This window comes from Haliotis rubra, unplaced genomic scaffold (assembly GCF_003918875.1).
Source record: "Haliotis rubra isolate DU_JTF1 unplaced genomic scaffold, ASM391887v1 Scf1, whole genome shotgun sequence".
Classification (NCBI taxonomy): Eukaryota; Metazoa; Mollusca; class Gastropoda; order Lepetellida; family Haliotidae; genus Haliotis; species Haliotis rubra.
This window is the reverse complement of record NW_025764891.1, coordinates 4219310-4234785: the sequence shown is the minus strand read 5'-3', so window position 1 is coordinate 4234785 and position 15476 is coordinate 4219310. Positions and strand designations below refer to the sequence as shown.

The 15476-nt window shown below is 40.6% G+C and overlaps 1 protein-coding gene across 3 annotated transcripts in view; it reads right to left on the bottom strand.

Annotated features, from left to right (window-relative positions):
- Positions 1-2550: 2550 nt before the first annotated feature.
- The window catches only part of LOC124272751 (tripartite motif-containing protein 2-like), a 66201-nt gene continuing 53275 nt past the window's right edge, over positions 2551-15476 (bottom strand). For all 3 annotated transcript variants that reach the window (XM_046708122.1, XM_046708061.1, XM_046707987.1), the window contains exons 2-3: positions 9672-11897; positions 2551-6279 (exon numbers count right to left, since the gene is read on the bottom strand). In XM_046708122.1, coding sequence (XP_046564078.1) covers positions 6127-6279; positions 9672-11870 — 2352 coding nt within the window. In that variant the 5' untranslated portion in view covers positions 11871-11897 and the 3' untranslated portion in view covers positions 2551-6126. The remainder of the gene's footprint in view (positions 6280-9671; positions 11898-15476) is intronic.

The following is a 15476-nucleotide window of genomic DNA, read 5'->3' as shown; positions in this document are numbered from 1 at the left end:
CAATGGCAACCCCACTGCCCTACATTTGAGTACATACAGTATCTATTCACTAAAGCTAAACAATAAAACTGTTTCAATCTGATCAACAAATTCAAACAGTTAAGCTGAAGGCTACTTCAAACATCTTTTCGTTCATATCACAGTGTGTCAGTGCTCTCAGACCAAAGATTATAACAAAAACAAGGAAGATTCCATAACCTGCCAGGCCTGGCACAGTCAAAGGATAAGACAGTAGATCAGTTGGAATCTTGAGTCACATATTTCACAGATATCTCTTTCTAAAAGTCGAACATTGAAAATTTAGTATATTTATGAACATAAAACTGACCTTAAGTACTAATCAGGAGTTAATTACCTCAAACTCTGTTAGAATTGGGAGCGAAGAATATATCTGAATTAAATCATGCATTGTTTTTTGTTGACATTTTATAATAATATCCAAAAGAATATGCAAGCCTTAGCATCCAACTTTTCATGGGGAGGAAGTCGAACATAACTCACTTAAGTGTGTTTCACATCCTACAGTACACACATCTTGCACACCTATATCAGTAGAGATGAAATAAAAAAATATAAAAATGGTAACAGAATAAATAAAATGTTAAAAGAAATTATACCGCTTTGGGTAAAGATCAAAGATCACTTAAAAATATTATAGAACTACAAAATAAATATTTCCATCAATAAATATTAACATTTTTAGTCAATTTACCAGTCCAAATTCTACTTATAATTTTAAGAAATCCTGTACCATTCATGGTATTTTTTATATTTTTTTCTACCTACCAACCCAAATTTTACTATCAAAATCTGAAAACCCAACAAAAAATGCTGACAGCACAAGACTCAAAGGCTCTTCTCCTTGCATATATACCATAATTGCTTCACGTTTCCCATTCACTGGAACATTCAACAGAACACTCAGCAAGACTGTATCACAATTCAGCATGCTCAGTCAAGACACATCTACAAAAACACAGGTCTCATTGTCACTGACGGTTCCTGCTTATACACCGACTTACACTGATATACAACCCACAGGTCTCATTGTCAGTGACGGTTCCGGCTTATACACCGACTTACACTGATATACAACCCACAGGTCTCATTGTCAGTGACGGTTCCTGCTTATACACCGACTTACACTGATATACAACCCACAGGTCTCATTGTCAGTGACGGTTCCTGCTTATACACCGACTTACACTGATATACAACCTACACATAGACAACACCTATTGTTTACATCCATCTGCCATCAAATGGAGATCACAAATACTGCATTCGACTCATATGTATGAGGGGAAGGACAAAGATCTTTCAGCCATGAGTATACCAAGATACATATCATCAAAGTATCTTGTTAGGTGAAAATTGTAATATATTCAACTTTTAGCTTTACAATAACTTGTTCATGACCCTACCCAATAATTCAATCACTTGACCTGACTTTCCAGCCTGACCCCAAGCATACAAGAAGAATTCCATTATTAAATTTAGACTCACTTTTTGACAGTCATCCCCAAAGTTGTATATTTTACTCCTGTTTTTCCAGTGACCCTATGAGACTCTCTCCAAAACTGCTACAACTTCTATATCATAAATGAACAATCAAACTGGATGTATTTTATTAAAGAAACCTACATCCCATGTATATTCACCCGATCTTCCCTTTGAAGACGTCTTCATTTTCAGTAACCCCACCCCATTCTAACTATGCCAACCCCTGTAATAACTAAGGGTCGGTTGGTGTTATATACTACACAAAAGAGGTCAAGGACTCCCTGTTCTTTCATATTACTACAGTTACCCTGTCATGCCAATATGGCAGAATTGACTGGTCCTGAACTTGTTCCAGGGTGCCGTTGTACAAAGCGATCTTAGCGCTAAGGTGACCGTAACTCCCATACTTTAACATAGACTTAAGGTAGCCTTTGCGCTAAGGTTGTTTTGTACAACGGCACCCAGTTGTCTATGTGACTCATTATCACAGAAAAAGGTTCCCAACAACTCCCAGACTGCTGTCTAGGAGACCTGCTTGGCTCAAATACTGTCACAGAATCTACAATGGTGGGCTGAAGCACAGGCACTTGGCACCAAAATTCACTACAAAATATCAGGAGGAATTTTAATGTACAGATGTTTGTGCCACTGCTTGTAAAGTGAGTGTGTTTGTTTTCTGCATAGGCTCATGGAAGCAAAACTAGTGTAGTCTTTGGTAATTTGCATATTCATTAACTCAAAATGAACTATTGTCTAAGATAACACTGGTGGGAAAAAAATCTGAGTTTTTCATTAATAAGAGATATAAATCTTCTGTTCCTATTTTGAGCATTGTGAGACATTAACTCATTGAAGCACTAGTAAAATGTCAATTGTTCCATCTATGAGAGCTTTTAAGAGAGTCAGTATAGCACTGTAAAGACATTTGAGAATTTGAACAATGTTTTCAAATGTACATCATTGATGAGATCGGATATTTCTGATGACTTCATAAATTTAAAAACCAACAAATTTACCCTGGTCAATAAAAAAAAAGAGTTGAAAACATATTGTTGTATTCTTTATGGTAGCATCCTTCACACAACCATTTGAAAGTGAGACTGGTGTATAATCACAATCACAGATCTAATCTGATGAAATCTGGTTTGTAACATTGTTTATTCATAACAAGATGTTATTTTGAATACGTCCTGCCTAGCAACCTCCTAGATACATATTTGATGTGTTATCAGAGGTATGGGTTCAGATTTAATACAGAGTTATCTCCCTTTTCCCATTCATCCACTGCATCATAAACCGCGGTTGAAAGCTGTGAGAAGTCACATGATGTCTGTGGGTGTCTCATGTAATGGTGTACAAAACTGTTAGGCAAAACTACAAAATCAGAGTTCTTTTTTTTTCATTTTTGTCCATTTACACACACATTTGCTCAGGATAGTGTCATAGTTACAACATCAGTATCAATGATAGCTTTAGGTATTGCAAAAACACTGAAAGGATATCTCAACATATGCACACTTGCTGACACAACAATGCATGTATACAATGTACAACAATGCATATACACAATGTACATCAACGCTTGTATACAAGGTACATGAATTAATGTATGCAATGTACAACGATGCATGTACAAAGTACAATAAAGGTGTACAATAATATCATTATTTGCTGCGGATGGGAAGAAATTGCATCACACACTTTGCTTTAGGCTGCAACAGGTCAAGGCGGAAATCACCAACAGGGTGCCTGTACAAAACAACCTTAGTGCTACAACAGTCGTAAGTCTGTGTTAAGGAATGGGACTTACGATCACCTTAGCCCTAAGGTCCCTTTGTACAACGGCACCCTGTTCAAGAAGTAACAATTAAACTTTAGCACAGTGATGTTACATAGACACTGGCGCTTACACTGAATGTAGCTTATCTTAAATTTAAAATGCTCATCATGGGCCTTATTGGTATACAATAGGGCCCTGATGATGTACAAATGTACAGAATGTAATTTAAAGAAATGTCATTTTTCAAAGAAACATTAAGTGACTTGTTCTCTGGTTTTGCTATAAGAAAAGTTACAATGAAACAAACGGAAACTTTTTGTTTCACTTTGATTCCATTCCACAACAGTGATAAGACTGCCTTATGACTAGATCAACTTGGATGGATCACCTTGGAATAAAGATTGTTTTGTGGAACAGCATCCAAGGCCCAGCCCCAAGAAGACAGTTTTTGTTCTCCCCAAAAAGAAATCTTAGCAGTATGTGGATTGCCATCAGTCTACTTTTAAATATGGTGCTACGATCATCCCAGTACAAATATCGCTGCGTGGAACTGAGGTCTGATTAAAGATGTGGTCCCAGTCACTAAGTCTATGAGGTCGAAGTAAGATTTCTACAGATGCAGAATTGAGATCTTAGTTTCCACCGTAAGATGTACTGTCCTGATGCTAGTGAACCTGTCATATTCACAGAAAATAAGTTTTTCTGCAAATATTATATAATGTCATACCACTGTTTAATTGGTCTGTAGGCTGTATGCCTACAAGGCAGCTGTAGATCACAGAGGTTCTAGGTACAAACAACGGAATATATGTTCATGAAGAGGTGGGTGTGTTCCAGTAGATCGAACAATGTTTCCAGGCTGCATTGGCAGAAGTCCCAAAGATATCCTATGCTTTCTTGGGAGATTTTAAAGTGCTTTAAAGCAGATCTGCAGTGTCCTGAGGATATTTGCAGTGTTCTCAAGGAGATCCTACAGTGTTCCAGGTATATTTGCAGTGTTTTCAAGATCCTACAGTGTTCCCAGAATATTTGCAGTGTTCTCATGGAGATCCTACTGTGTTCTTAAGGAGATCTCCATTGTTCCCAAAGAGATCCTACAGTTGTTCCTGGTACATCTGAGTGTTTAGAGAGAGCTGCTGCACTCTCCCGAGAAAGATACAAAAACATCATGGATCTGGTTGCTCTAGTCATCCTAGAATCTCTGGGGCAGATGAGATTTCAGGTTCTGGTGATGAGAAAGTCTGCACAACCGTATATCTGCTGGTGAAGAGCAGACATGTGACCTTGTTTCTCAAAGCAGGGCTATGCCAATTTCTTGTCTCGGATATGTCTGGCTCAATGAAATCATTCAGTGGAACAAGACTCTCAAAATCCTATGAGAAGGATGATATGAATCATGTCTGACAACATTCTAGTCACAGTCCTGGCCAGTAATGCATCACACATGTCAGTCAGTTCACTCAAAACAGTGTGTGGTGTTGGGTCTGGATTGGTCCATATATGAATCTTCATCTACAGTTTTATCACAACTCACATAAACACTAAAGTCTCCATGTTCAGAGAAAAGGACTTGTATTTCAGAACTCGGCATTTCTGAAGCTCATCCTTCAGGAAGAGCAATTCTATCAAGTTCAGAAAGACATCCGACTGACAATGTCGACATCCTAGGTTGCACAGATGCAAGTTTAACTGAAAATGATGTTCAAGAACGGAATATTGTCATCCCTCATAGATACACATCCCACATTCTAAGACTATAGTATACACATGGTAGTGATATGATACATATCTTGATAGTATATCCAGATGGATATATCCATTACAACTTGACCCTTGTCATGGCTGCATTCCATCTTCAAGGGAACCAGATCACGGTTCTTGTTCATAACATGCATATCACTTCATTTTGCTATGGATCTCTCAGTTCAGCCATATGGTGGCACCAAGTTTTGTGATGCACAGATAAGTGACATACATCTACACCCTTGTATCCATTCAGCTGACCTAAAGCAGTCTGTTCTGATTCCTATGATACCAGCAAGTTCCCTAAGACCAGACATCCACAGAGAAATATGTCCATTGAAGAACATCCACATCACTTCATTCTTCAGCATGAGCAGCAATATAATTCAGAAAGCTGACCACAACCTATAGTTCACTGATGCAAACTGTGTCTTGTACTGAACTTGGGACATCTTGGTTGGCCAGACAACACTGTTTCTGTGGTCTGGCAGATCATATTGGATTGTCATTCAGGCCTTTCATATATACTGCAGTCTGGCACTGGACATTGGACATCGGGATCCTTGATGTAGCTCAGTCTGATCCACAGTGGCATCAAGCATTGGAGAGTACTGCATGCTCAGGCTACAGTGGCTAAGCATATGGGAAAGTCTTGTTGTATTTGAGTTGTATCAGCTGTGTATGACATTACTTGATAGACCTGGATGTCATGGTTACTAGGTCTGGCAATGAACTAGTTCTCGTAGGCTTGGGAATATGTCATAGTCTGGTGCAGAATGCTTTCAATCTTGTAACCTCTGACCTGTTCCCAGAGTCTGGTACTGAATGTGCTGTAAAGCAAGGGTTTCCCTACTGTAGTTTTGTTAGATCGTTGCCCTGAACCAGGTCTTGCTGGTCAGGGCATCTGGTTGATACAATGCTTTCCAGAATCGGCAACAACCACCTGCCCATCGCTGGTGATGTCAAGACAATGGTAACCAGACTTTGGTAACCACATCTTCTGAGCCTGGTGCTGAATGTGTTAGTTGAGAGCATCCCTACTGTGGTTTTATCAGATCTATGATAGTCTGGCCCTGAACCAGGTTTATCGACCTGGCCATCTACTGGAGGTACTTGTACAGCTTGATACAATGGTTGCCAGAGTCGGCGACAACGACCTGGCCATCGCTGGTGATGTCGAGACCCTGGGGACCATACAACGGGTCGGCTGAGGTGTTCACATAGGACAGGAAGGAACCACAGCTGTCAAATACCTGAAATTAAACAATTATAGATTTATTACATATTATTAAATTCAATCTCATTGGGCAGGAATCCTTGTCCTGAATACACCAGTGATATTTTTAACACTGGTTTGGACAGTATTTCAGTTCTACTATTCGCCGTGAATAGCTGCAAATTGCTGATGCAGCGTTAAGCTATACTCACTCACTCACTCAGTTATATCATCAGTTTGATGTGGAATCAAAGCCTGAAGTAATGTGAGTCATTTTGATAAAACTCTAATTTTTGAAAGTGTTATGCTAGAAACATATTCAGGGTGAAGCACTAAAAATTACTTACGACGTCACTTAAGTTCCAGTGATGTATTTTATTGAGACAAGAAGCCCTGGGGTAGCTTTGTATTGTACTTAATCATTATACCAGAGAAATTATTTCCTTGATGGTAAAAGCCTTTCTCTGACTCCCCTGACAGCATCGTATTTCACTGTGTAGCGTTGCACAATTGGGCATGCCCAACACCGGTCATTGTGGGTTCTGAATCATGGGGGGCGGTGGGGTAGCCTAGTGGTTAAAGCGTTCGCTCGTCACGCCGAAGGCCCGGGTTCGATTCCCCACATGAGTATAATTTGTGAAGCCCATTTCTGGTGTCCCCCCGCCGTGATATTGTTGGAATATTGCTAAAAACGGCGTAAAACCATACTCTGTCAGTCAGTCAGTCAGTCTGAATCATGGTTCACCAAAGAAATATTTCTCAGCTTTCAGCACCATACCCATGTAACATATGTTATATTTGGGATTACACTTTCTTTGTAAAGTACAGATTCTAGTACTTTCTTGAGGTTGAGTCCCATCTGGGATTCAAACCCACACACTCAGAGTCAGGCACTTTTGTGGAAGCCGCGCTGGCTGAGCGGTCTAGGCGTCTGACTTTGTGTGCTGGTGATTAGGTGCCTGACTCTGAGGGTGTGGGTTCGAATCCCGGATGGGACTTAACCCCCCCAAAAGTACTAGAATCTGTACTCTACAAAGAAAGTGTAATCCCAAATATAACATATGTTACATTTCACCACTTTCTAAAATGGCATTGTGTATTTCATACCATACCCATGCTTGCAGGTTTTACCAGAATGGTTAATGTCTGAGACCTTCATCCTATGATATAACTGGAATATTGTTCAAAGCGGTGTTAACCTCAGCTCACTCACTTATTCAAAATATTGCACAAAGCATCATAAAATCACATTAAGTGAATCAAGGAGACCATTGATTCCTCACAAGTAGATCAAGATCGCTTGTTAACACTTCCTGATCATGAAGACTGTTTTATCAAGATCTAACAGCATATTTCATGGTCCTGAGATCCAGTCCATAGTGACTTAACAGGAGGTAAGATGATCCTAGTTTGTTTGCCTGCTGTTTAATACCATGCTAAGATACATTTCAACTTTGTGAAGTCAGACTGTTAATAATCGACTATTTAAGTTTATGAGCAACAGTTATCATCAGATATAATAAGTCTCACCTGATGACATGCTACAGCTGACAAGCATTGTCTGATGGGGACAATTCTAACTGGGAACCTCTGTGCAAAGACATAAATACTACATGACTTCTCACACAAGCATAACATTTTTTTGTTTTCTTGCTGTTTAACATCATCTCAGCTATATGACCATGGCCTTAAAGTTATCCAGTCAGTATCAGATAATACAGGGATTAATATTGTGGGGATTAGAACCACGGCACTTGTCAAGTTGACAAGCTTACAACCAAGTCACCAAGTCTGAACAGTTTGGTCTCATGACCAACATGGGTTGCTGGGGACCTGTTCTGACCCACCATGGTGAAAGATAACCTTGAAGGAATGTTGATAAATATAATTGATCAAATAGGGCAATAGGTCTTATCCTCTCCACAGTCAAGACTGAAGTGTGTACTCAGTGTCGGAGATATCGTTAGACAATCATCTTGATAAACCTGACGTAACAATAGCACATTATTACAGAAGACAAGGCCCCCTATACACTACAAGGTGATATGGATTCCTATCTACAACAGACATTTGTCAACATCCATAAGGAGACTTGTCTTGTCAAACAGTCCTTCAGTTCAGATTTGTTTGAGGACTTGAACATCTTCATCAATTGTAGTTAAGAAACAGTTAGAAATGTCTACTTGAGAGCATGGTCAACATTCAGATAAGTGGAATACTGTCTGTCTGCATTTGTTTGATCATGGATGCCAAAGAATTTGATAACCCTTGAAACGTAATATGTCTGATTTATGATATGGTTCCTTGCCGTAAGACTGATAGGACTGTCCAATACAGTCTGAAGTCTCTGTGGAGGGCTCTTGATGCTGCTACTAATCTAACCACAGTACACAGGACAAAAGCTCTGAGTGAACATGGTTTTATACCACGTATTTCAGCAATACCATAACAAGGCAACCAGAAATGGGCTTCACCAGGTAAGGATCAAACCTAAGTATTGTGGACATTTTAACCACATGACTACCCCACCACCCAACAAAGTTTTTGAAATGCATGAGATTGCACTGTTTAGTTAATCTTAATGGGTAAGTGAGGATCACTTCATCTTTAATACAATCGTGGTCCCCACTAAGGATCTTCCTATTGTAGCAGCCATAAAATTTCCAAGTCCCATGCTGGGATTCGAACCACGGACCTTCTAATCCGAAGTCAGACGCCTTGTCCACATGACCAAAGAGGTTAACCCTGTCAGCAAGCTGACAAGGTAAGGATGTCATCTGCGGGATGGCTCCACGCCCTGTTACACTATGCTACAGAGAACTTATCACCAATAGTTTAACCACTAAACAACCTAAACCCTGAGATTTTGTCAAACCTCTACTACATATTAAACAACATGACACCTATAACTTTATCTGAGCCTTGGGTCCTTTTTCACAAAGCTATCTTAGACTGACTGAGTTTGGTTTTACGCCGCTTTTAGCAAAATTCCAGCAACATCACGGCGGGGGACACCAGAAATGGGCTTCACACATTGTGCCCATGTGGGGATTCAAACCCGGGTCTTCGGCGTGACGAGCCAACGCTTTAACCATTAGGCTACCCCACCACCCCAGCTATCTTAGAACTAAGACCACCTTGAATAAAGCGCTAAGATCACTTTGTTAAATGGGGCCCAAATCAATGTTATTTTTAATTTCTAGGCCTCAATATGCAAATATGATTTTTTTATGATTTAAAGACAATTTCAAATGATTGAGTAAAGGATGTTATTATGAACAGTTCAGAAAATTATGTTAAAATGTAAAAAAAATGTACTGTGAAAATAGCTTCAAAACATTTTTTTTCTTTTGACTTTTTCAAAACATTTTGTTCAGGCTCATCTATCAATCAAACCAACACTTGTGTGGCCCTACTGCTGGCATTTACCTGTATTCTAGAGTTGCCCCAGTCTGCGACGAGGATGTTCCCATTTCCATCAACAGCTACACCGGTGGGGGCATTGAACTGGCCATTGCCCTCCCCATTGGAACCAAAACTGAACAAGAAAGATCCTTCTGAATCAAACACTTTGATGCAGTGGTTGTGGAAGTCAGAGATGATGATGTCGTTGTTGTTGTTGACAGCAACGTAATGGGGACCTGCAAACTGACACTCATCATTTCCTCGGGATCCAAACTTGTGCAGCAGCTTCCCGTTGCATTGAAAGACAAAAACAGTACTGGCCTTATTGTCCACAACAATAATGTGGCCATTATTGTCCACAGCAAGACCCTTTGGTCCTAACAACTTCCCAGTACCCAACTTGTTGATGTACTTGCCATCGGGGGTAAAGACACTCACCCATTTGTTATCATAGTCAGCGACCAGATAGTTGCCATTCTTGGTCAGAGCCAGACCAGTTGGCCTCTGCATCTTCCCTGCCACTCTACCAGGGGACCCATACCTCAGCTGGCACTCCCCTTTATTGGAGAATACCTGCACAACCTGATTGTTGCTATCGGCAACAAGAATCTTTCCTTCAGCACAACACACTCCCTGAGGATTTGTAAACTCGCCTTTGTTTCGACCTTTACTTCCGACCTTGAAAAGAAGGTCATCTTCAATTAGGTTGCTACGGCGATTGGACCCATGTGACCTTGAACTTGATGGCCGCTTTGTTCCTTTTTGTTTCACAACACTAGTCCTGGGGATCTTTGAGGAGCTTCCTAGTTGGTCCGATTCCTCACTCCCCAGGGTACAACGTATCTTGAATGGAGATCCCTTCACATGCTGGTTAAACAGCATAATATCTAGACTATACTGTCCTTCTCTCTTGATGGTAAAAGTCAAATCATATGTTCCGTTTCTGTGATCAGTAATGGTTGGCACCATCTTATCCTGAGTATCCAGACTAGTGATCTCAACAAGAACTTTGGCAAACCCGATAGTGATCAGGTCGCCCTTTCTATCCTTAGTTGTAACTGTGATGACAGTAGGCCTACCAGCATAACACTGCTTCAACCCTTCACCCGATGCTGTTGTTTCAAAGGCTATTGCACTGTTTGTCTGGATAGCACCAAGGTTAGAGAAGGTCTTTCCAACTGCATGGAAACAGCTTTCATCGAAAGACAGGAACTCATTTTCCTCGGGCTGAAACTGAACCTGAAGGTTGGCCAGTTCCTGAAGCTTCTCACACATCTCTTTCTTCACCAGAAGGATCTCTGTTTCATTCCCATTCTGAAGAGTCTCCTCTGTGAAATCACAGCAGTTGTTAATCCGAGCCAAGATGCTCTCCACCGTTTCCCGCTGCTCCAGTAGTGTCTGTTGCTTTGTGCTGTAGACCTTCCCGAGTTCCAACAACAGGGTTGACTTTCGTTCATTCAACAGACGAGACAACTCATCAAATGCTAATGTTATCCGATCTTCTGTCCGTCGGGATCTGCTCTCCAGAGCTTCAGAGACTTCTGTGACTAAGGTTATGGAATGTTCAATCTTGGGGATTTGTGAACGAGCTTGAGAGATGAGTGACTGAAGGCTGTTCTTGTGGTCCTGGATAGCCTCCTGTAACGAGATGTGTTTGTGACCGATATGTTCGACACGCGTGCAGTCTTCGCACACGGCAGTTTCACACTCGATGCAGTAGTAAGGTAAAGCGTTTCCGTCATGATTTGGACATACCAGCTGTGGCTCATCACTGTCAGCTGGGCCAGACAGTTCATCCAAACTCACGACCGTGTGGTTCATTTCGGACTCCATACCGTAATGACAAAGGACACAGTTCTCACACAAATATTCTTCACAATCTAAACACTTGGATACAGGCCTAGCATTTGCTTCCCCACATGTCATACACACGTTGGGCATACCCACTACATCCATTAAGTTGGTGATGAAGAAGTTGGTCTGAAGCGCAATGACCCCATCTAGAGGGAGTATGGACTGTTGGCGACATATTGGACAAGTCAAAGAGAGGCTCTCGGGGGGAATGTAATCACTGAGACACTTTTCGCAGAATGTATGCAAACATGGAAGGACTTTGGGATTTTTATATCTCTCGAGACAGATTCCACAACTCAGCAGTTCTCGGTCGATCTGACGAACAACGGGCATGCTAACTGGCCGCACTGTAGATATGTTGTCAGCCATGATGGGGACGGGATCTGGCAGGGCTGCCTGCAACAAAATACGAAGACATTTATTATGACAGAAATCATCACATTAATTCAGGACAGAACTGTTATCTAAAAGAATGAAAGGCTGAAAGAATTGCATCAGTTAAGCATTCCAACTGACTGATAATTTTAACGGCTGAAATTCTGAATAGAATTCAAGTTAACCACAAACAAAACACTCTTGAGATACAGTCATGAAAATATACACACTTTGGTATGGGCCTCATGTCAAAAACAGACCTGCCTTTGAAAGGACAAACACATCCTATAGATAAAGTGGACTTGAAGATAACACATTCCGGATAGATTTACTTTCTGGACAAAGGTATAAATTTTAATGGGAAATACAGCAGGGCTAAAATGTCCACCATGTCATGGCCCAAGCAACAGCAACTGACAAGGTGATTATGTAACACTAAGGTCTATGTTGTCGTAAACTATAGAAGAAACCTTGTTGATCTCTGGTTCTGTTCCCTTATGAAATCATCCTGACTAGTGATTAATCATTGGTTCAAACTGATGTCCCTAGTTGAGTTTATGTTTTCAACAGGTTTGTCCAGAAAGTTGGTATTTCCAGAATAACGGAGTCTGGATTATGAGCTTTTCTGTATTCTCTAAGATCAGCAGATCTTCATAATATTAACAAAGTTTCATTTCACAGTACCATTTTTTGTTATTATTCAACACAAAGAAAACACATCCTCCACAGTTAATGTTCATTGCACATTGTTCAAAAACAATCAAAGAACATGACTAAAATTCTTCTCCCTCACATAAAAAAACAAGGAAGAAAATCATATGAACTTATTGGGGTCTAATGGTGCTGGCAAATCTACCCCATACTGTTAATGTCTGGTTCTCCCAATGCATCGCCAGACTCATTTCCCGCCAGCACACTGTAACTATGTAGCCATGTAGCCATGTAACCATTAGGTTTTCCAGAACAAAGTAGAAGCTGGACCTCTCAATTGATCATCGCTTATTCCAACAACAAGTCTTAAGATCGGCCTCACAGTGTAATCTCCGGACAACCAAGATAATCTTAATTTACCCTACAAGTGAGGTGAAATTCTTTTTAGTCTATTTGTCAAGTTGATAAACAACCACGTTAAGTAGCTGTAGGTGCTGTGAGGATTTCCTTCAACAGCTGATAAATACCTTCACCGTGCGGACCCACCAACATAACAAAGGACCTAATTACCTCCTTCAGTGGGGGGCCTTTACTAAAGGCGATGGATCTGACTTAAAATAAATTTCAGCTATTACTCGTAACCTTACATTAGCTTCTATGATTGATGATGCTTCTCTCAAGCTTAATGTACTACCATGTCATGTTAGGAGTGAGGTATGACTGACTGACTGAGTTTGGTTTGGCTTTTAGCAATATTCCAGCAACATCAAGGCGGGGGACACCAGAAATGGGCTTCACACATTGTGCCCATATGGGGATTCAAACCCCGGGTCTTCGGCGTGACGAGCCAACGCTTTAACCATTAGGCTACCCCACCGCCCCAGTGAGGTATGAGTGAATGAATGTTGTTTTCGGCAGATACATTCAACTATACTGAAACATCCTGTAAAACAATTAGTCGCAGTTTGGGAAGCATTCCGCAAAGAGGTTGTACATCTATGTAAGCATATGGAATTTTTGACTGTTTTTGTAACAGGATCAAAGTGTGGAAGTTCAGGAGTGAGTGGGTGAGTATGGTTTTACACCGCTTTTAGCAATATTCCAGCAATATCATGGTGGGGGATACCAGAAATAGGCTTCACACATTGAACCCATGTGGGGAATCAAACCGAGGTCTTCGGTGGGATGAGCAAACGCCTTAACCACTAGGCTACCCCACCCGCCGTGTGTGGAACAAGACCAGAAAAACAAGTGGTTAATAGCATGTGGTTAATAGCATGAGGACAGCCATTGGGACAACCATCGGGAAACTGGGGAACCTTCCACCCCGAATCATCTCAAGAAGACAAAATGGGCAAATGAGGACCTATTCTGCCCTGAATCACCACGGTTCAATGGCAAGTAAACAAATCATGTAATCAACCCAAACAGTTCAAAGATGGTTGACAAAAAAGCCAGCTCCACCACTGGATTACACCTCAGCTTTCAAGGGAAATCGGTTTAACCTAACCTGAGATCATAAATACATATTTTCAGCTCAATAATCATGACAGATCACATATGAAAACATGTTTACTGTTACTATCAGGACTGCTGTCTGACAGACGTCGAGATAACCACTGGTCTCCACAAATCAAATGTCCTCGGACCCCTGCTGATAGTAACGTTTAATATGACTATCGCCAAATCTGATCCCACGATGTCGCCACTTCAGGTGACATGGCATCAGGTGAGATATGATAAGATCTTCATGGCGACACACTGGTCTTGACTGACCGCCATTTTCCTTGTAATCAGTTATATAAATGCATTAGTCAAGTTGATTACTTGTTTGAAAAATACAAAAACATTGTCCTTGAGAGTATAAAGCGTATAAAAGAAATTGAAAATCTTCAAGATATTGATAAATAATTATGAATTATACATTATTGATAAGCACACAATGTTATGTGTTCAGCTTTAAACCTACTGCTGGAACATCCAATCTGATGACTCAGCTTTAATCTTTTATGCTGTTTTTGTGAAATTATACAAACGAACCAAGTCTTTGAACATATGCCACTTCGATACAAAGGAGGGATATTTGTAAAGAACCTTGTTCCGCCATTTTGGTTGTATCTTCAAAACATATGCCATCTTTCAAGGATAAAGCTCCAATGCTCAAAATAGTTTTTCCACCCATGGATCACTGGATACCAAACAAGAAACATGAAAAAACTGTCTCAATGAGAAAACCAACTTCCGGTGGTATTTTTCTTCAAATGTAAGCACCTTCATAGTCCCTTGTTGCTGCAGGAAGAAGAAAACATTGACTTACAGGAGGCTGGAGAACCATCTTGGCAACAGCAACGAAGACTGTCTGTGGTAATCATGTGTACATTGTTATCAAAATAGTGACTAAATGGTTGGTTGGATCAAAGATTATGAATCCATATCTCAATCAAACATAATCTTGCAATCAGGTACCTTAAAATAACTTTGATAGAGTGAGTGAGTGAGTGAGTGAGTGAGTGAGTGAGTGAGTGAGTGAGTGAGTGAGTGAGTGAGTGAGTGAGTGAGTGAGTGAGTGAGTGAGTGAGTGAGTGAGTGAGAAAAAAGCCATATGTCACTACAGTTGACAGCTATGTACTCTTTTAACCTACAAAATCAATAGATATAATGATGCTTCATATTCAGACTTGCAAAACTAATTTGATTTGTTCGGATTGTGGAAACAAAACTGTGTAATAATTTGTTCAACAACACCTTTGATACTATTGCTGTGCAGAATAATTTGTCTTAGAGAGGAGCCATAGATTAATCTTCTGAAATGATTACAGTGAGTGAGTGAGTGAGTGAGTGAGTGAGTGAGTGAGTGAGTGAGTGAGTGAGTGGAGTGGAGTGGAGTGGAGTGGAGTGGAGTGGAGTGGAGTGGTGAGTGGAGTGGAGTGGAGTGGAGTGGAGTGGAGT